This window comes from Dipteris shenzhenensis, chromosome 2 (assembly GCF_047967505.1).
Source record: "Dipteris shenzhenensis isolate YYH24624 ecotype China chromosome 2, Dip_SZ_1.0, whole genome shotgun sequence".
Lineage (NCBI taxonomy): Eukaryota > Viridiplantae > Streptophyta > Polypodiopsida > Gleicheniales > Dipteridaceae > Dipteris > Dipteris shenzhenensis.
The window spans coordinates 7,504,560-7,527,272 of record NC_141597.1 but is presented as its reverse complement, the minus strand read 5'-3'; the positions used below and the strand labels follow the sequence as shown (position 1 = coordinate 7,527,272).

The 22,713-nt window shown below is 44.5% G+C and overlaps 1 protein-coding gene across 1 annotated transcript in view; it reads right to left on the bottom strand.

The window, feature by feature from the left end:
* LOC147904292 (uncharacterized) overlaps window positions 1-22,713 on the bottom strand; it is a 69,207-nt gene that overhangs the window by 20,788 nt on the left and 25,706 nt on the right. The window contains exons 3-4 of the mRNA XM_087393943.1: window positions 18,676-18,732; window positions 18,500-18,581 (exon numbers count right to left, since the gene is read on the bottom strand). Coding sequence (XP_087250069.1) covers window positions 18,500-18,581; window positions 18,676-18,732 — 139 coding nt within the window. The remainder of the gene's footprint in view (window positions 1-18,499; window positions 18,582-18,675; window positions 18,733-22,713) is intronic.

Sequence of the window (22,713 nt, the reverse complement as noted above, 5' to 3'; positions counted from 1 at the left end):
TAGTTGTTCTGCCCGTCGCATCTTCTTTCATACTTGCACTCGTACAAAGTACCTGCGTCGTACCTACGTTGTACAACAGGGCTTGCACAGCAACTGTTCCATACAAGTGTACCTGCACACAATACCTGTTCCGTATAGGTATACCTGCACAAGTACACAATTCCGTACAATAGTGCGTACAGACGTGTAGGTCTCCCGTACAAATTCCGTACAGGTGTACTTGCACCGTACCTACTCCGTATAGGTTCACCTGCTCCGTACTTGTTCTGTACGTTCTTCCGTACGGTTTCACCTGCAGATCAGCCATCATCAACTTGTACCTGCATTCCGTACACATGTACTTGCAAAACAGCTGACCGTACAGCTTGTAGCTGCTCCGGGTGTTCTGTACAATTTCGCACGTGCGAATCTACCACCAGTGGTATCTACAGACATTTGCAATTTGGGGCTTTTGCACGACATTGGCAAATTTGGGGCTTTCAGTTCTTTTCACCTCCTTTGGTCGCAATTTCTTGCAAGAATATTGGAGTTTTGGGATTTGGTCTGCAATTTCTTGTTTATATTGCAGTACATTGGGTTAGATTGCAGTACATTGGGTCAGATTGCAGTACATTGGGTCAGATTGCAGGACATTGGGTCAGATTGCAGGACATTAAGTCACATTTGTAGGACATTGGGTCAGATTGCAATACATTGGGTCACATTTGCAAAAATCTCAACAAAATTTGGGGTTTTTCTCTATTTGCCCTCTTTTTGGCATATTTGCCCTCATTAAATTTGGGGCTTTTGCCAGATTTGCTGTTTTTCCAGTGAACATTGCCTGACGCAGTCACATTTGGATCAAATTTGCATTTGCCCTTTGATCTAGGCTGGAAATTTGCAGAACATTTACTTGCACACATTTGCTGTCATTTTTGGACAGCCAGCTCTTTGCAATGATAGCCTTGAGGCTTTTGTGTTAACAAGTCTCTTCTTTTTAGGGTATCCCATTTACAATTGGGCAACAATCATGACCTATTTGGCATTCTTTGTCAAGATGATAAGTTGGATGGCACCAACTATCCGATGTGGTCTTATCTCATGAAACATATTCTTGTTGCAAGGCATTTTTGGAATATTGTTTCTGGGATTGATCTGAGGCTAGCCAATGCTACAGTGGCTACCCCTACTGCTGGTCCCTCTACAGAGGGTACTCCTCCATATGCCTTATCCTCTAGCACCCCTGCTACTGCTCCTCCACCTCAGGAACAATCACGATGGGATGCAAGAGATGCAAATGCACATTCCTGTATTGCTTTATCATGCAGCTTTATCATGCAAGAGAATCATTATTCCACACATCCGGTCTTGCAGGACAGCAAAGGATGCTTGGGACAAATTGGCTTCTCTTTATCAGATTCGCAATGAGGCACGCACGTGTTGCATATTTAAGAAGGCAATTGCAAGAAGTCAGTATGAATGAAGGTGACTCTATGGATGCATACCTGACAAAGGTCAAGGACCTCATGGAACAACTTGCCAATATTGATGAGGTGGTGCCAAATTCTCAGCTTGTCAGTACCACATTGAATGGACTGCCAGATACATATTAAGGGTTTGCTACAACCCTGACCACTACTCTTTTGATCAGCTAGTCACTTTGCTTTTGAAGGAAGAGCAAAGTCGTGCTAATAGACAAGCTATTATTCCTGATCATGCATTTGCTTCACAGCAGACAAGAAGAGGCAAGGCTTCCAAGCCTATGGACAAGCCTAAATATGGGCCTAACAGTGGCAATTCCTCCAATGCACCTAAAAATACAGCAGATAAGTCAAAGAAGAAAAGATGCAACTATTATCACAAGCCTGGGCATGAGATTTCAGAATGCAGGAAGCGCATTGCTTCGGAGAAAAAGAAAGTAGCATTGACAGTTAATGCCTCACATGCAATTGAATCCCACGAGCCAGCAGATGCCTCACATGCACATGCTCTCCAGGATGATTGGGCATGGGCTGTCCATTGCTCCTTTGATCCCTCCCAAGTTGATGCATTCTTTACTACTAACGATGCTCAGTCTTGGTATTTTGATAGTGGTGCTTCCAAGCACGTCACATCTTGCAGACAGTTGTTTCATTCCTTAGCTAATGCACCTCGTGGGGGAACTATCACATGTGCTAATAATGCCTCCTATGCTGTAAAAGGAATTGGAGATGTGCAACTCACATCCATTTCAAGCCATCCTGCCACTCTGACTAATGTTCTTTTCGTGCCTGGAATTCAAGTCAACTTGATTTCAATTTCAGCAATTGCCACTTCAAGTTTCAGAGTGATTTTTTATGGATACAGATGCCTAGTATATGATCTTCGTGATGACAATGCCTTAGTTCTCACTAGCACTTTGAAAAAGGGGCTTTATCACCTTGATGATCACTCAGCTGCACTCTCTATTGAAGCATTTGCTATTTCAGATTCACAGCTTGCTGAAACTCATCTTTGGCATGAGATAATGGGTCATCTCAATTATAGAGCTCTTGCCAAGTTACATTCACAGGACATGGCAAATGATGTACCTTTAATTCACACAGTTTCCAAACATGTGTGTGAGCGTTGTCTTTTAGGTAAGATGCATCGATTTCCTTTTCAAAAGAATTGTGCAAAACTCTCACAAAGGAAATTGCAGCTAGTGCACAGTGATGTGTGTGGCCCAATGAGGATAAATGCCATTGGGGGGTACAAATATTTCATGACTCTCATTGATGACTTCACAAGATATTGCTGGGTATATGCTTAAAAAGCCAAATCTCAGGTGTTCTCATGCTTTCAGAGGTGGCTTTATATGGTTGAGAATGAATCAAGATGCAAGCTTGTCACCCTCAACACAGATAGGGGGGAAGAGTATATGTCAAAGGAGTTTGATGCATTTTGTCTTCACGGGGCATTGTTAACTCATGCACTCCTCAGCATAATCCTGTTCCTGAAAGGAAGAACAGGTCCACTATGGAGATGGCCAAATGCATGCTTAAGGACAAGTCCTTGCCCAATAAATTTTGGCTTGATGCAGTGATGTGTGCCAACTATGTGCTGAATAGATCACCTACAAGGGCATTGAAGACTGTTACACCTTATGAAGCATGGAAAGGCAAGAAGCCTTCACTTTCACACATGAGAGTTTTTGGGTCTCTTGCATATGTTCATGTACCATCTCAGCTGAGACATAAGCTTGATGACAAGGCAATCAAATGCATATTTATTGGTTACAGCTAGGAGAGCAAAGGGTATAGGTTATACCAACCAAATACTAGGAAGATTATTGTCTATAGAGATGTAATCTTTGCTGAACATTCGACTTCTCCTCGTGGACTGCAAAGCTAAGCCAGAAGTTTTGATGCCTTTGACTCTTGGTTACCTCTGCCTTCCTCAGAGGGGGACTTTGACCAGCAACATGAGCCTCCTGCAAGGATGGATGCAATGAGAGCTGAGTTACAATCCATTGCCAAAAATGACACGTGGGAATTAGTAGATCTCCCTCCCGGCAAGCATGCCATTGGTACCCGGTGGGTCTACAAATTAAAAAGGAAATCTGATGGCAGCATAGATCGACACAAAGCCCGTCTTGTTGCAAAAGGGTATGCCCAACAACAAGGCATTGACTTTGAGGAGACCTTTGCTCTCACATCCAGGATTACTACTATTAGATGTGTCATTGCCATTGCAGCCCATCACCATTGGCAAGTGCACCAGCTTGACATCAAGACTGCTTTTCTTCATGGGGATTTGCAGGAAGAAGTTTATGTGACACAACCTCTTGGCTTTGAGGTTGTTAATTCTGAAAACAAGGTATGCCGGCTTAGAAAAGCCCTTTATAGTTTGAAGCAGGCACCCAGGGCATGGTATGCCAAAATTCATGCACACTTACTATCCCTTGGTTTTCAGAATAGCCCCACAGAGCCCACTCTTTATGTCCGTGGGAGTGGATCTGATTTTTTAGTGCTGATTTTAAATGTGGATGATATGCTAATCACGGGCCCAGATACTCAGCATATTGCAGCTTTCAAGGCTGATTTGCAGCAGGCTTTTGAAATGTCAGACATGGGACAGCTACACTATTATTTGGGCATTCAGTTTGCTCATGTTGAGGGGGGTATCATGATGTCACAATCCAAGTATATTGGACAGCTCCTTGATCGTTTTCAGTTTGAGGATTGCAAGCCAATCTCTACACCAATGGACCCTGGCTTCAAATTTTCAGGTCATGATGGGAGCCCACCATGTGATATCACTCTTTACCAGCAGGCTCTTGGATGTCTCATTTACTTATGTCACACCAGACCTGACTTACAGTATGCAGTATCTCAGCTCAGCAGGTTCATGCACATGCCCAGTTCACAGCATTGGCAGGCAGTGAAGAGAGTCTTCAGATATCTCAGAGGCACTCAGGATTTAGCCTCTTCTATGGTGATCAGGGTTCACTTACCATGCATGCTTACACGGATAGTGACTACGCAGGTTGTTCCTACACCAGAGTGTCACATACCGGCAATTGTTTCTTGCTTGGCAGTTCATGTATCTCTTGGCTCAGCAAGAAGCAACCAACACTTGCCACATCTAGCTGTGAGGCTGAGTACAGGGCAGCCTTCACTGCTACAGTAGAGTGTGTCTGGCTTCGACAGTTACTTACAGATCTTGGTATTCGCCAGACATCCTCCACTATAGTCTACACTGACAACCAGAGTGCTTTGGCCATTGCGCGTAATCTAGTGTTTCATGCGCATACCAAGCACATTGAAGTTCACTATCATTATGTTCGAGAGCGGTTGTCAGCAGGAGACATAGAGTTGTCCTACCTTCACTAAGGACAACATAGCAGATATGTTTACAAAGGCACTTCCTCGTCCAAAGTTCAAAGTCTTCCGACAGGCTTTACACTTGGTTCCCTTTGTTACATGATCTGACATACCTTGTACATTCATAGGTGGCTATATCCTTTTGGATGAACATGTGCCACCATGACCAGAAAATACCAGGTATTCTGAGACGTTTCCAGAATACTTCAGCCCATACCATGGAGGGGGGCTTGTAGGCCATCTTCTGCCGGTTCTAGTGATGCCCTATGGGCCCTGGTATGTGCCTTGTAGGCATAGTTATAGGCACTTAGTGTTTTAGTGCCTTTTATGCCACATAGGACATTTAGTCCTATGTGACACCTAGGACACTTAGTCCTAGGGTCTACCTTCAAGTACTATGTACTTTTCATTTTATCTAATCTAGTTGACATAACAGTCCATCTCCTTCGACTCTTGTACTTGCTCTTTTGCTCATCGCCCCTACAACTACAACCACTATTAGTGACATACTCATGCCCGTGGCGCCGGTTGTTTCCTTCCCTCCCTCTCCCGTTATAGCTCTCGCACCACTTATGACACCTACTTCGGAGGTGTCATACACTGCTCCGCATTACGCTTCAATCTTTCTCTCCCCTCTCCCTCTTAGTTAGCCCACACTCCCACATCCCATTGGGACTGCCTCATCCATTCCACTGTCATCTCCGTACCTCACCCAGTTCAACCAGACTCTGCCCAGATTCCGGACTCATCCCCACACTTTCATGTCACAGCCATCACAGTTTCACCTAGGACACGGGTGGGTTGATATACCAGAGGCCTGGGAGACCATGCTCATGGAGGTACATAGTTTCCGTGAGTGCAAGATGGAGCTGACACGCTTCGCACACGAGCAGGTCCGCTTCAACCAGGAGCAGAGCCACATCATACAAGAGCAGGCTCGGGCCATTCGGGAGCAAGCTGGTCTCATTCAGGGACTCAGACAGGATATCTTGCAGCTCTGGCAGGAGGTCATAGCCATACACACAGTCCCAGGGAGTACCCCGGTTGTCGAGGCACAGATTGCGAGCATGAAATTTGCTATTGAGGAGACATCTAGATGGGTTGACGTGGCCAAACGAGAACCCGCAAGGGTAACCGTTTTGGCTACCCTCATGAAGCAACTGCAAAGAGCCAATAAGGCTCTCAACGTCAAAGTACGCGGGATCCCACGCACTGAGGCTACACCGATGGCAGATGCGACTACTTTCGAGGCCGCTACTCTAGGTGTCGTTGAGCACAGGATAGAGAGGGCATGGCGGATGGGGAGAGACCCCAACCGAGTGCAACCCCTGATCCTACGGTTCCATGATACTCAAGCACGACTTTCAGCTCTACGACGCAAGTTAGTCCTTTGAGATCAACCAACGATCTCGATGGATAAGAACCTCACCCCTATACAGGTTCAGTAGAGACGCTCTTTGCTGCAGCAACGGGGATTAGGCCCGAAAGGAGGGGAAGTGGGCAGTGGTATGAGAGGGACGACTTCTTGCAGGCCCCCGTAGGGCACCAACCCCCTCTCCTACATAGGAAAGTGGGGTCTATAAGACTCGGATATCCGAGACCCTATCCTACACCATTTGGAACTGTAATGGTACCTTATGGTCAGAACCACGTAACTTCTCAAAATCCTATACAGGTCATGACATAGTCTTTTATATAGAGACACATCAGAGTCCAGAGCGCCCACTTCCAGTAGTCAACGGATATACATGGGAGTCTGCCTACAGAGATGAGACGAGGGATACAGGTGGTATTCGAGGGTCAGGTGGAGTTGCAGTCCTTTTTAAATCCACACTTTTGGAGACCATTTCACTAGAGCAAAGAGATGCACATTCCAGGTTTCTTTGGATCCGGATAGGACAGACGCCCGTCAGGAACCACTCCTCGACTTCAAGGATGATTCCACTCTACTGCCATATATTGACCTTGAGGAGGCACGTTTGCTATGGGTTTCAGCTGACAGACGAGGTCCATTCACATCTTATGGACAGGCCCTATAAGGCCTTGGCAGGATGCATGATCTCGTTATCTATAATGGTCTTGACAGATGGCCCGCCTTAGGTGGTTTCACATGCTTTCCACACAGAGGAGGCTCCAGCGTTGATTACATCATAGGATCCTCTGCCTTCACTTCTCGCATCACTGACTTCACTGTAGCACCTCTCCCTCCATGGGCTAATCATACCTATCTTTACTTTAGCATCTCCACTCCCCGTCGCATAGCACCTTCCACCCCACTAGGTTCTTACTCCACCTACCATGATATACGCTTTGACCATGATCACTCACCTACTTACTCTAGCCGTCTGTACATACTTCTTGCTTATATTGACTTCATACCCCTTTACTACCCTGATCACCCGCTCACTACACGAGGCTGCCCTTCACGCTTTCCCCCACACCACCGGCTTCACCTGCCCACCACCCCCTGGGACCGTACCCTGTAATAGCGGGTACCATGATGAGTGTAAGGCTTTACGCCGTCAGCTCAGATTCGAAACCAAAAACAGTCTTTCGAGCGAACCAGAGACGCTACGCAAGTACCGTAGACTCGTACGCATAAAGAAACTAGACTTCGTTCGTCGGAATGAGAAAGAGCTATTGAACATTTTGTTTAGTAACAACTCTAATGAATTTTTAGTGGAGATTCCTAGAAGGACGGTCCCCTTCACCACTCACTGACACTTGCATATGGGATTAACCTCCTAGCCCCGATCTTAGCAAAGCTATTTAATGAAGCTGTTTGTTTGGGGTTTCCACGCACCTGGACCATTAACACTATCTCACCCATCTACAAGGCAGGGGATCCCATGAGCCCAAAGAACTACGAGACCATTATGATTGGACATGTCATGTCCAAGGTTTAAGCATCAGTACTTGATTTCGAGGTCAACAGATTTGCGGAGTATCGAGTACTTAGACCAGCAGACAGGCCAGATTTCGGCGTGATCATAGAACCATGGACCACATTCTCACGCTCATATGTATCATCGAGGAGGCGAGGGCACAAAAGCAGAGGGTTTATTGTTGCTTTGTGGATTTTCGCAAGGCATTTGACACGGTTCTGAAAGCCCGCCTCATACGATGCCTACAGGACTTGGATTATGACCAAGAGATCATTTGGGCTGTCATGGCACTTACGAGAGAGTTTCAGGCAGAGTCGGGGGAGGATTTGGGTGGACAGACGAGATCATGAGCACAATCGAGATCAAACAAGGGTGTCCACTATCACCTACCTTGGTTAGCCTCTACATTGACGAGCTTGAGACAGTGATGCAGAGACAAGGGGGGGTAGGTTGCTCTCTTGCGGGCACACTGATCCGAATATTGTTTTATGCAGGTGACACGGCTCTCTTATCTTCCGCAGTAGAGGGGCTCCAGACACACCTTGATGCACTACAGTCCTTTTGTGAGTCTCATGATTTGAAGGTCAACCTGGGTAAAACCAAGGTCATGATCTTCAATACATCTCAAGCCGTCATGCGCCAAGAGCACTTCACATTTGATGGGTCACCTATTGAGATAGTTTCCATACACTTATCTTGGGGTTGTCTTTTCCGGACCCATCTTCACTATGAGACCTGCGATGCAGCCACGCTTGAACAGTCCAGGAATTTTGGAGCAAATATCCGGATATATAAACTTGAGGTGGATGGACCCTAGACAACTTTCCTACCAACCTTCATTAGCGTCAAATTAGTGAAGGTTGGATAAGCAAGTTGGATCCACAACCTGATTCGCGCCGTCCCAAGCTCTTTGATATAATCTTCTTGAAAGAGTACCTACGTGCACCTCCATGTCTCAGAACCCATCCCAAGTTCTATGCAGTTCCATGACGTAGAAAATGGGAAGCCAACATACACACTTTGGATGAAGGTCGCACCATTAATTGGCCAATGATTGAACCATACTATTGTGTCGAATAGAATATCCAAGGCAAAATGATCCGAGCAGTTCAGCTGCATGAGCAAATAATGCGCGGCAACATTTATCACTTCCTTTGCCTAAGTGCTATCTTCTCCACTTCATTGGCTAGACTAGAGAGGCAATGCTTCCGCTCGCACTTTCACGATACGTGCACCAAGGGGTTGCTTTTTGACTCCTTAGTCCACCCAACGTGGATGTACGGCAACCCATGTTGGGGGCCAAACTTGACGGATACAGAGTGGGCCCGTGTGGAGCAGCTACAGGTTCTCATGTTATCACCATAGTCACAAGAAACGTTTCGTCCGTTTTGTTGTTTCGAGGTTTCGACAGGTTTTGTTTCGTTTCGTTTCGAATCTTCGGATGAAACGGATAGGTTTCGAAATGATACTTGATAAATACAAGGATAGGGGCAAATAAGACATGTTATATTCAAGTTTAGAGTGAACAAAGAGAAATACAAGTGTCAAGTGACAAGTCCTTAGTCAAGACACCCAGTGTCTAGCCTCTAGGTTATCCAAAACACAAACACATTCAGAATTCAAGTCTCCTTTCTCAAGTTTCAAATTTAGACCAATTAATATTTATGGAGTCAAAACTTAAAAGCATATTGACATTGGACATTGGATTCTAGCATCTAGAGATATGAACATCATTGATTCATTGAAATTTGAATCTAGATATATGAGTCATTACTTTCCAAAATGTCAATATAAGTTTCCAAAATAGACATATGAGATAATAAGTTCCCAAAGTGACGAGTTGTAAGCTCAAACTTCAAAGTTCCAAAAATGAGTAGCATGAGTGATAACAAATCATAATTTGAAACTACTCAAAGCTCACTACTCTCTCTACCAAGTTCACTATCACTATCTGCATCTTCATCTGTGGATTCTGTGCCATCGGAACTCTCTTCCTCCTCTACCACTATTATGACATTCCCACTGATGTCATCAATGCCTAACAGTGGACGTAGAGAACGTGTGACACGTATTCTGCCCTAGGTAGTCCCCATAAATAGATATGTATTAAGAATTTTTTGTTTTCATTGAGTCTAAAGGTCCTTTGCCAGGGTTATTGCACAAGCATCTACTAGTGCACCACCCTTGATTGCAAGCATTGGCATAGTAGGGACTAACTATTATGACATTCCCACTGATGTCATCAATGCCTAACAGTGGACGTAGAGAACGTGTGACGCATCGAAAGTGTGCCTCATCCTCTCGAAGGAAATCATATGCTATATCCTCATCGCTGCGCCTTTGGATAAATGATATATCAATATTCTCCCCTCGAGCCAAGCCTCGCTCAAGCTTTCTTAGAACTTCAGGATCAACCTCTTTCACCTTCCAATGTAACGCTTCAGCCCCTTCAGCCCCACTGGTACTTTCTTTGTCTTTAAACCGCTCCAAGAGACGAAGGTTGGCATTTACATAGACCAACCTATCAAGCTGTGATGTGCTCAATCTGTAACATGATACATCACATAAAACGTAAATATTTTGAACTAAAACAAGATTGAAAATGCATCTAGATTCTAATTAGTCATGATTCGTAAAATTGGAGAAGACTCAAGACTCAAGAAATGCATCCAACCATTCATAACTTATAAGTTGGATTACCTATTTCTTTTCTTAGTATGGATGTCCGCACATATGCTCCATATGCGCTCAGCTGATCCACTAGTACAATCCTGTGATAAAATTCGAAGAGCTAATCTTTGCAAAGTGGGAGTAAGTCACCCATTTATCTCCCACCATGATACAGCAAATTTCCTTTGCTCTAGACTCATAGCCACATCTCGCCTGAATTGGCTACGGTCATGAACATAGAGGACAGACTCTCTTTCAATCCTATAAGATGAGTCATGGACATTGCTTTAGTGTTAGATAGGAATTAGGATAATGATTCATGAAGTAGACTTTAAAGGCATGCATGCCAGAGTCAAAAGAGGTTGCAAGTAAAAGCTAATTGATCGTACAATATACTAGAGTCTAGAATCAAGAATCAAGATACTTAGAAGTTAGTACTCACATTCCTTGCTCTTCAGAGGGGATAACTGTATCCACATAGGATGTCCATCCATTCATAAGAACAATATCGGACCAATGACTTTCCTGCTTGTAAAATGGATGCACCATGTAGGAAACAATATGGATTGGTTTATGAAACCAGTTCCATCTTTTTGTCCATATGGCACGAAGATCATCCACCCTGTAAATTGCAATATATTAAATTTCAATACTATGTATAAATAAACATTCTCTAAATTCTATGTAGCAGCTCATGAGTCATGATAGAATCACTTAAGAGTTTGCATACCTATGACTTGAGAGAGATCTACAATTGAGCATACTCTCTTTAAGCTTTTGCATGTAGTGATAAAGATGACTCATTGTACTTCCCTCATGGTCAAATAATCTTAAAATGAAGTACAAAGGTGCAATGGCAGCCTTTATGGCTGCAGCTTCTTCCCAAAACATACTGTCCAAGATGTATGAAGTGATTGTACATGCCTCCGCTTTGCGGCTTCCTCTCTAAGCTTCCCACTCTTCACTACAAACGAGACGCCTAAGCGCATCTTTCGTTTGTGTCATCCTACAAGTTTAGGACAAGTTAGGAATCAAAAGTTTAGATTGCACCCAATCCAACGTTTCGTATTGTGCGAAGTTGAATTGGGTGGAATCTACTCTTAATAAAGCAAGCCAAATCATCAAGTTCATAACAAGAAAGAGCATTGCATTAGCTCTTTTCAGAGCAGTATGCAAGTATGATCTTGTGAAGCCATCTAAGACAAGATTTGGCTATCTCTTTCTTGTTCTTCAAAGGTAAGTCAACATCCTTTTTCAGCTAGCCAATTGAGAGTTCATTTCAATTCTTAATACTTATGTATTCAAATTTTGATTCTTAACTTGTCCTAAACTTGTAGGATGACACAAACGAAAGATGCGCTTAGGCGTCTCGTTTGTAGTGAAGAGTGGGAAGCTTGGAGAGAAAGCCGCAAAGCGGAGGCATGTACAATCACTTCATACATCTTGGATAGTATGTTTTGGGAAGAAGCTGCAGCCATAAAGGCTGCCATTGCACCTTTGTATTTCATTTTAAGATTATTTGACCATGAGGGAAGTACAATGAGTCATCTTTATCACTACATGCAAAAGCTTAAAGAGAGTATGCTCAATTGTAGATCTCTCTCAAGTCATAGGTATGCAAACTCTTAAGTGATTCTATCATGACTCATGAGCTGCTACATAGAATTTAGAGAATGTTTATTTATACATAGTATTGAAATTTAATATATTGCAATTTACAGGGTGGATGATCTTCGTGCCATATGGACAAAAAGATGGAACTGGTTTCATAAACCAATCCATATTGTTTCCTACATGGTGCATCCATTGTACAAGCAGGAAAGTCATTGGTCCGATATTGTTCTTATGAATGGATGGACATCCTATGTGGATACAATTATCCCCTCTGAAGAGCAAGGAATGTAAGTACTAACTTCTAAGTATCTTGATTCTTGATTCTAGACTCTAGTATATTGTACGATCAATTAGCTTTTACTTGCAACCTCTTTTGACTCTGGCATGCATGCCTTTAAAGTATACTTCATGAATCATTATCCTAATTCCTATCTAACACTAAAGCAATGTCCATGACTCATCTTATAGGATTGAAAGAGAGTCTGTCCTCTATGTTCATGACTGTAGCCAATTCAGGCGAGATGTGGCTATGAGTCTAGAGCAAAGGAAATTTGTTGTATCATGGTGGGAGATAAATGGGCGACTTACTCCCACTTTGCAAAGATTAGCTCTTCGAGTTTTATCACGGGATTGTACTTGTGGATCAGCGAGCGCATATGGAGCATATGTGCGGACATCCATACTAAGAAAAGAAATAGGTAATCCAACTTATAAGTTATGAATGGTTGGATGCATTTCTTGAGTCTTGAGTCTTCTCCAATTTTACAAATCATGACTAATTAGAATCTATATGCATTTTCAATCTTGTTTTAGTTCAAAATATTTACGTTTTATGTGATGTATCATGTTACAGATTGAGCACATCACAGCTTGATAGGTTGGTCTATGTAAATGCCAACCTTCGTCTCTTGGAGCGGTTCAAAGACAAAGAAAGTACCAGTGGGGCTGAAGGTGCTGAAGTGTTACATTGGAAGGTGAAAGAGGTTGATCCTGAAGTTCTAAGAAAGCTTGAGCGAGGCTTGGCTCGAGGGGAGAATATTGATATATCATTTATCCAAAGGCGCAGCGATGAGGATATAGCATATGATTTCCTTCGAGAGGATGAGGCACGCTTTCGACGCGTCACACGTTCGCAATCAAGGGTTATTGCACAAGCATCTACTAGTGTACCACCCTTGATTGCAAGTGACGTTCGCAATCAAGGGTTATTGCACAAGCATCTACTAGTGTACCACCCTTGATTGCAAGCATTGGCACTTCATCTTCACCACGCTGTTATAGACGCCGACGAGATCGTGGTCGTACCCTTGCTACTAGTGGTCATAGTAGTGATTCCTTTGAGGAGATGGTAGCAAGGGTAGAGGAGGAAGAGAGTTCCGATGGCACAGAATCCACAGATGAAGATGCAGATAGTGATAGTGAACTTGGTAGAGAGAGTAGTGAGCACTGAGTAGTTTCAAATTATGATTTGTTATCACTCATGCTACTCATTTTTGGAACTTTGAAGTTTGAGCTTACAACTCGTCACTTTGGGAACTTATTATTTCATATGTCTATTTTGGAAACTTATATTGACATTTTGGAAAGTAATGACTTATATATCTAGATTCAAATTCCAATAAATCAATGATGTTCATATCTCTAGATGCTAGAATCCAATGTCCAATGTCAATATGCTTTTAAGTTTTGACTCCATAAATATTCATTGGTCTAAATTTGAAACTTGAGAAAGGAGACTTGAATTCTGAATGTGTTTGTGTTTTGGATTACCTAGAGGCTAGACACTGGGTGTCTTGACTAAGGACTTGTCACTTGACACTTGTATTTCTCTTTGTTCACTCTAAACTTGAATATAACATGTCTTATTTGCCCCTATCCTTGTATTTATCAAGTATCATTTCGAAACCTATCCGTTTCGTCCGAAGATACGAAACGAAACGAAACAAAACCTGTCGAAACCTCGAAACAACGAAACGGACGAAACGTTTCTTGTGACTATGCTCTCAACCAATTCTCCCATCTTGGCACAATTGGAGCCATTGTCAGTAATAATTTGGACCACATTTTGTGGCCCAACCTCCTCAATGGCATTTTTAATGTGTCCATAAATCCATTCCCCAGTGATACTCAAGCCAGGGGTGGAGGCATCAACTACACGAAGTAATGTAGTGCCAGCACAAAATGAGACCAAGATATTTATCATGTGGCGCCACCGCTGGCCACATATGGCAAGTCACAAGAATCAAGATCCATAAGTAAATCATACATTTGTTGTTAATACTAAAGGATCGCAATCGATTCGCGAAGGGCAGAAACGAAAAAACGGGCAAAAACGCCTTTTTGAGATTTGCGCGAAACATGCGTTTCGTATTGTTTCGAAACGTTTCGGCACAAAACGTTTCGTCCTGTTTCGACAGGACGAAACGCGTTTTCATTTGACACTGGTTATCACGGATGATTCGTGGTAAGCCATTCGTTCCTCACCAGATCATTCAAGCTAAGTTTGAATCACTCCCTTTTCAGCTAGATGCTGCATTTCAGGTCATCACGTATCTGTACCGACTCCAGAGTCAATCAGTATGGGGATTACACCTTTGGGCGTAGCAGGCTGTCATGGCTAGCTTTGTCCTCTTCTATGGCACTTGCAACAGGAGGGGACAAGAGGTGCTGGTATGCACCATGCACAGAGAGATGGTTTGAGCGACTGGGGCTCCACATGGATAGGCTACCTCCCTTCCAGTACAACATGGATGCTCCGTTTTCTCCCCTCCTATCACACGAGGTCAACCAAGTTATCCGTGAGGATCTATTATAGCTACACACATTTCGGGGATTGAGTGAACTCCTAGTGAAGCTTAGCTTCTAAAGAGATCACTTCTTAGGTCATTTGGGCTGTCATGGCACTTTATGAGAGGGTCTCAGGCAGAGTTTGGATAGGGTCTGGATGGACAAATGAGATCACGAGTACTATTGGGATCAAACAAGGGTATCCTTTATCACCAACCATGTTTGGCCTATACATTGATGAGCTTGAGACAGTTATGTAGACAATGGGGGGGATGGATGCTCTATCGCTAGCACTCTAATTCAGATTTTGTTGTACATAGATTACGTGGCACCCTTATCTTCCTCAGTAGAGGGTCTCCAGAGACATCTAGATGCACTACAGTCCTTTTGTGATTCCCATGATTTGAAGGTCAACCTTGGTAAAACCAAGGCCATGATCTTCAACACATCCCGAGCCACTATGCACTGGGAGTAGTTCACTTTTGAGGGGTCACCAGTTAAGGTTGTTTCGTCATATACATATCTAGGGGTTCTCTTCTCTAGACCTATCTTTACTATGAGACCGGCGATGGAGGCCCGACTGAGCAGAGGATACGCTTCATTGGCCAAATTAGAGAGGCAGTGCTTCCGCTCACATTTTCAAGACCCGCGGACCAAGGGCTTGATTTTTGACTCCTTGGTTCGCCCAGTGGGGATGTATGGCAGACCTAGTTGGGGGCGGATCTGTCATATATAGAGTGGGCTCGAGTGGAGTGCCTACAGGTTCTCATGCTATCACGGATGATTTGCAATATGCCATTAGTTCCTCACCAAGTCATTCTGGTTGAGTTTGGGTCATCTCCACTATAGCTTGATACAGCATTTCAGATTATCACCTACCTATATTGGGTTAGGGGGTATAGAGATTGCACTTCTGGACACAACAAATTACCGTAGCTAGCATTGTCCTCCTCTATGGCACTATAAGCAGCAACAAGTGATCAGAGATGTTGGTTTGCACGCACAAAGAGATGGTTTGAGTGACTGGGACTCCACATGGATAGACTGCTCCCCTTCTAGTATAGCACTGACGCACCTTTTTTCCCTCTACTATCTCATGAGGTCAACCAGGTCATTTATGAGGATCTTGAGGATCTTTGGCAACTACCCTCATTCAAGACCTCGCTAGGACCGAGCGAGCTGAAGAAGCTCAGATTCTACGGGGATCATTGTTTACATATCATAGCGGAGGGTTTTATCGACCCACCACGATATACGCAGATCCACCTACCCCACTCACTGAGGATCTCTATTGGGCAGTTTCGGATCTCTTTACATAGACTTCGCATTGAGAGTGGTAGGGCTAAGGGTTTGCCCAGGGAGAGGCGCATATGCACATTATGTGATATCCAGGAGATTGAGTCAAAGAAGCATTTCATTTTCAGGTGCCCGGTATACTATGAGATCTAAGGACGCTTCTATTGCCTCTTCAAAGACAATTCTCGGATATTGTCCTACTTTCTCTCCTTTCCAGACCAAAGATGCTTAGCCGCCTTCATTCATGAGGCAGTCAAACACTGCGAGCGTCTACTTCGATCACGGAGACAGGAGCAGACCTCCTTGAGAGACTCTTGTCAGAGCTCGATCATCACTGAGTTCTTCCAGCCAGACCATGCGAGCTCCCACACCACGAGGCCCCGCCATGATCGTGACACAGAGCCAGCGACACGATAGCTCAGACCGAGGGTTGATGCACAGATTACACTTGAGATATTTCTTCTTTGTTCAGAGTTGGGGATCCACTAACAAGGGTCACTATAGCCCTTATCAGACCCAGAGCTATGACCTGCTCTTGGATCCGTCACAGTCCCCCGTCCAGGGCCCCTCGAGCCTTCAGCCTCAGCTTCTCTCACACCATAATGCCATAGGCAGCCAAGAAGCTGGCAAGAATCTGCCCTAGGGTGTCACGACCACTCTAGTGGCTGTCCAAGGTCACGGGAACCTGCAAATTCCTGCAAGAAAGTCACCACCACAATACTCTGTACATCTCGACCTCTCCCGAGGGGTCATTCATAAAACTTTCTGTGAAAGAAAGCAGATAGCAAATCTAGATGCTCGCGGAGGTTCATTTGGAAAAAGATACATGTCAATGGATGTGGCCCATTGTTTTCTAGCTGGCTCTTATATTGCACACTATGACTCACCATACTACACGAGGTTTGAAGTGGTGAACTGCGATGACACCTCAGATTTGGGAGCAGATATAGCGATTTGCTGCATGCAAGACATGGATATCATGATTTTAGGAAATTGCAATGCCAAGACCGCAAATGAGCAAACAGGAGGAGGAAGTATAGGACAGTGAAAGGTCCTAGATTGCAACTCAACTACCACAAGGCTGCATCCTTTGCTCAATTGATCAACACCTCAATAAATGTCAAGAGAAAAGGCAGCTTTTCACAAAGAGACCAAGAGCATGCATTGAACACTGTTTTTTTTTTTTTTTTTCCATGAAAAAGACTTCTATTAAGTAGGAACAAAAACCCGCGAGAGCAAGCTCAAAGCGGAATACATCATGAAATCATGAGGATAATAAAAAACCCCTCAGAGTGAGGTGGAAAGAAACCAAGGCTGAGGCTAAAAGTGCCATCTCAACCCTGTAGTAGATTCAAAGAAGAAAGGAGAATCCTTCCATTCCCTGAAGAAAGAAGCCCTCCTAGCTGAGGCTGCACGGGAGTCCCCCTGCATACCCGTCCATACGGCCATCAGAGTGTGTACGATGTCTGTCCAGATCATTGAACACTGTTTTGTTTTCAGGTAAGGCAGAAAGCCACGATGGGGAGCATTTCCATGCAACAATTGGTTTGATGGAGAATGTCAAGAAACAAGACCACAAATCAAGTTGAATAGGAAGTAATTAGACATGCAATTATAACCCTCGTTTGAAGGAAGAAACAAGTAAAAGGAGGCTCAACTATACTGAAAATAAGCTTTATTTCAGCAAAACGACTACAAGATGAGGATAGCACGTAAAGACGGAGAGAAGGATCAAGTACAAGTTCTTGATTTGACTTGTGGCCTAGACTACCTATTTATACTCGAGCTTGGGTCTCTAGGGCTCCAAGTCTAGAACTGTCTTACTAGAATCTTCTACCTAGATGTTCCTAGACTGATTATAAATGGGGGACAAGTGTGCTATAAAAATCTGTTTAAGAATCTAGTTTTTCTTACAGAAGATTTTGCAAGGATTGATGATGTGTCATCTCTTGATGACACATCATCAAGCTCTTGCAAAATGTCGTCCAGCGGTGCAGGTCAATAGTAAAATATCTCAGATCGCCTTTGTTCATCTTGATTCTCTTCATGTGTGAGCTAGTCTTGATTTTATTGCTACCGATTTCGTGCATGTGTGCAAGGAGGTCTCACACTCTTTTCAAGGTTGTTTCAAGGTTCACTGGATTCTTTCATGGTCTTGCATATCAAAGGATCCCACGAGCAAACTTGTATATATGCTTTGTAAAATATATGCCAACAAACATGGTATTGTAATGACATGTGAAAAGAGAGAATTTCTATATATGCTTTGTAAACTATGAGCCAAATATGGTATTGGAATGACGTGTGAAATTCCAATCCTTCCACCTCTGTATGTCTACCATATACGACAGTTCTTGTCATGCAACCAGAAACAACAATATATTTAATTCCCCATGAAGAAAAGCACCAGTTGTCAATTGTTACCTCAGTACATAAACAAAATTCTGGGCAGCGACTCTCTCCACAGCTGCCACTGCAAGGCATATAGCCTGCACAGCATACATATCTGCAATCACAAAATAATACAGCAAGAGGCTTTAAATCTCTATTTCAAGATAGCAATCAAATCTCACTTTGAAAGCATCAAAAGAGGAACGTACCTTGACATGTCATCATAGAGAGCTCGTTTTCGTAGGAGATAGGACGCACAAGGTGCACTGCACATAGCATGAGTGGTAATCTTCGCATATGGCTTTCACACACAAACTTTGTACTTATAACTCAATGAAGACAGCAATGCTTTAATGAACAGTTGGAACTTGGTATTGTGATTTTCACATGCTTTTTTTGTAAAACCTCTTTAGCTAGAACTAGTATTTATGGAATGGCTTCTTAAAGCTTCTCTCTCTCTCTCTCTCTCTCTCTCTCTCTCTCTCTCTCACATATATTTTGTACTTGTCTCATAGACCCACGAGGTCTCCTAAAGACGTTAATACACCTTCTTTCTTTCTCGGCAGTCAAACTAAAACCAAGGTTATGAGTAGTACTTCATCGACATGGCTTCACTTACCGAGGGGAACTGGTTGAGATTGTGCAGTCATACACCTATCTAGGGGCCAGTTTTCACGATGACTCATGCAAGCAAGGCACGATTCACATGTGGGCAAGGACATGTAGCTCAACTAGAGAGACATTGCTTCACGCACACTTCAAGGACCCTCTGACGAAGGGATAGCTATTTGATACACTTGTAAGGCCTACAGCCATGTATGCAGCACCCTTCTGAGACCTGTCGGCAACCGATTGGTGGAGATTCGAGAGGCTACAAGTGATTATGGGGTCCAAGATGATTCAAGAGTAAGCCCTCAATCCCCCACCAAATCATACCGGTAGAGTTTGCTATGACACCACTCCAGATCGATGCCATCTTCCAAATGGTGACATGTCTTCACAGGGTTTGGACATTGCCTTACAGAGGTTGGCACTAGAATCATCCAAACAACTAGCCGAGAGTGGGGTGCTCTATGCATCACGGATGGGGGAGGGATTAGGAGTTTCTTACCAAGATCCCTCTATCATGACCACTTCCCGAGAGTATCGAAGGATGGAATGATTATCATACTCCAATATCTAGAGGATGGACGCGTTTCGCATGCATTGAGGATTGCCATCGGACACATGCGGGTCTCATCCCATTAACTGAGGATCGAGGCAGGGAGAGTTGCATGCACACTTAGAGAGGAGCAGATATGTAGGTTGCACACTGGCACAGGTAGAAATAGAGAAGCACTTCCTATGCACCTGCTCAGTCTACTATGAGATCCGAGGATGGTAGCATTGTCTCTTTCGAAGGGGCACGGGTTTGGGTCACTCCCAACTCACTCGGTTCCATGACCAGGTCTATGTTGGTCTCTGTTTGATGGAGATGAGTTGATAGAGAGAGACCTTACTATAGTAGATCAGAGAGCATGAGGTGACAATAACACCGGAGACAGATCGTGCAACGACAGTCACCGATTCTATGCATTTGAGTCGGCCCCCATTCATAGTGTAGTAGAGGAGGAGATAGCCGACACATGGAGCCAAAGACACAAAGACCACATACGACATAGAGATTGACCAAAGCGAGCATGATAGAGATCCAACCCACCCCTGCCTTACTCAAAGGAGACCGTTTGAGCCAGCGTGTCACTCGATACGGCCCACCAATTACACAGATCACGGAGACCATGCCCCCCGCCAAAGCGAGAGACGACTCGACTAACACAGATATGAGACATATTCACATCTCATCGAAAAGCCACAATGGCGCCTGGATACTTATTTTGAGCACTAGCAATCCCTTTGCTACAGCCCACAGTGGCTTGTATGAGTTACTTTCTTGATTGTACTTTGTACGTTAAGACCTCTCTCTCTCTCTCTCTCTCTCTCTCTCTCTCTCTCTCGGACAGCTATGGATAGGAAGACCCTCAGGAGCATGAGGGCGACCTTGAAATGTACCCGGATTTATTTGGATGACAACCTCACTCTCCTACAGCAAAAGCATCGGAGGGAAGGAATGGTGCACGTAATGGCAGCAAGGGAAGTAGGGAAATGGGCTGCCTACAGAAATGGTAAAGTGATCATATCGAACAGAATAGACAAGGAAAAGAAGGAAGAAGGGGAATTATGACGGTGTCAAGCCGATGGGATGAATGCACAAAGTGGACTGAAAATGGCAGTGTGGAATTGCAATGGTACCCTTTGGTCGAATCCTGGAGGTTTCCTAGAAACCTACTGATAGAGACATGATATTTTACACCGAGACGCATGAGAGCCCAAAAAGAGGGCTGCCTACAGTGACAAAGTACACCTAGGAGTCAGCTCATAAGACAAAGATGAGGAGACACAGTAGAGTACGGGGTTTTGGTGGTGTAGTTGTTCTCTTCATATTGCACCTGAGGCCTTTGATATCCATAGTATGGAGAGAGGAGCATGCATGGCATATGTGGATATGAGTCCGATTACTGGAGGCACGCCCGATCTTCATTGTAGTGTGCTACTTCCCCCCAGATACATCATTCTATGCACATGAGGATGCCATAGAGGGACATAGCCCATATGAGACGATATTTGATGACATCGCAGAGTTCTCCAAGCAGGGAGATATCCTGCTTCTCGAGGACTTCAATGCACGCACAAGAGATAGGCAAGTGGGCTTGCTGAGCTTCGAGGATGACTCTCTCATAGTACCGGAGCTAGACCCAACAGAGCTCGGGATAGTGAGACACTGGACAGATGCATCACACATGACAGGATATGGGTGTCATCTACTCGAGCTACGAGTCCACGACCTGATTATATATAACGGTTTCCAAAGATGGCAGTCACCTGACGGGCTCACTTGTTTCCCACATGGTGGCACAACCAGTACAATGGATTATCTGATGGGTCCTTTGGCCTTGGTACCACGGATACAGGATTTCGTTGTGCCTCTTGTTAGAAACATGGTGAGAGTGAGAAAGAAAGATAAGTTAGGGAGTGAAGAAATGAAACTCAAAAGTAGATACCATGGAAGGCTGTCTTTCATTCATCATCATCAAATGAGACAAGTGAAGTACAAGCCTTTATAGGCTACACATACACATACTAGCACCAAGTGCATATGGAAAAGAAGGGCATCTCGTCCATGTACTCGGCAAGGCTGCCCTTGGAGAGCCAGAACCACTCTCCCGGATCCCCCTGGACCTCCCTCAAGGGTCTATCCTCCCACAGGCAGAGGCGCCATCTAGGGGCATCCTGCTCTGAGATAAGGGTCAACATGCCACTCCTTCCCCAAACATCCCACCACTCTGATCATCTGCCAATGAATCCCATCAAGACTCCCATCCATCTCAGGGTCTCTCTCAGTGAGCGGATGAAGTAGGCTTAGGTCCTACATAGTAGAAGCCAGTGCCTCGCTGCATCATCATCCTCAAACGGACACCAGTCTGAGAAAAGTGCCCCAACCAAATGCTGTCCCTCCAAACATGAAGTCCCTCCCATCAGGACTCAGGGATGGCTAGGTAGATCTCTCTCATCTGCTGCCCTACCCCTCGCAGATGCGCTACGACGCCAAGCCTCGCCTCTGCCTCCATGGGTAATCTGCTCCATCTACCAAAAGACCCGGCCGGACCACCGTCCCACTGTCTCCAACCAATGTGCGTCCATTGTCCGAGCATACGCCCCTCCTAATCTCAGATCTCTGGATGCCACATAAGGGGCTGATGCTCGAACTCTTCTCTGCATCTGAGCAGAGCACAAATGAGACCCCCTGCTAGTCTTTGCTAGACCCTGTGAAGGCTCCTCGTCGAGGGGGAACCCTTGCCTGTAAGAGGGGCCTCTTAGAAGATCCACCTGTGTAAAGGCTGCCACTGTCCTCTGGTGCATGGGGTGTTCCTAAGAAGCCCTCGCTGTAAGAGGAGCTTCCAAGGCTCTGCACCTCAGGTGAGGCCGCGAACAACCAACTTGCCCAAAAGGGCTCTACTCTGCATCTCCGGAATTTCAAGTCCTATGCAAAGAATCATGGCCATTCGATGTCATTTTCATTGGATATTTCCTAGTTTCGTACCATGCATCATGCATGGTCATTGAAAAACATGCATCTGTCAACTTCTAGCCATGCAAATGACATTTGATAAGCATCATACTTTGTGCAAGCAGTAAAATGGGAGAGTTCA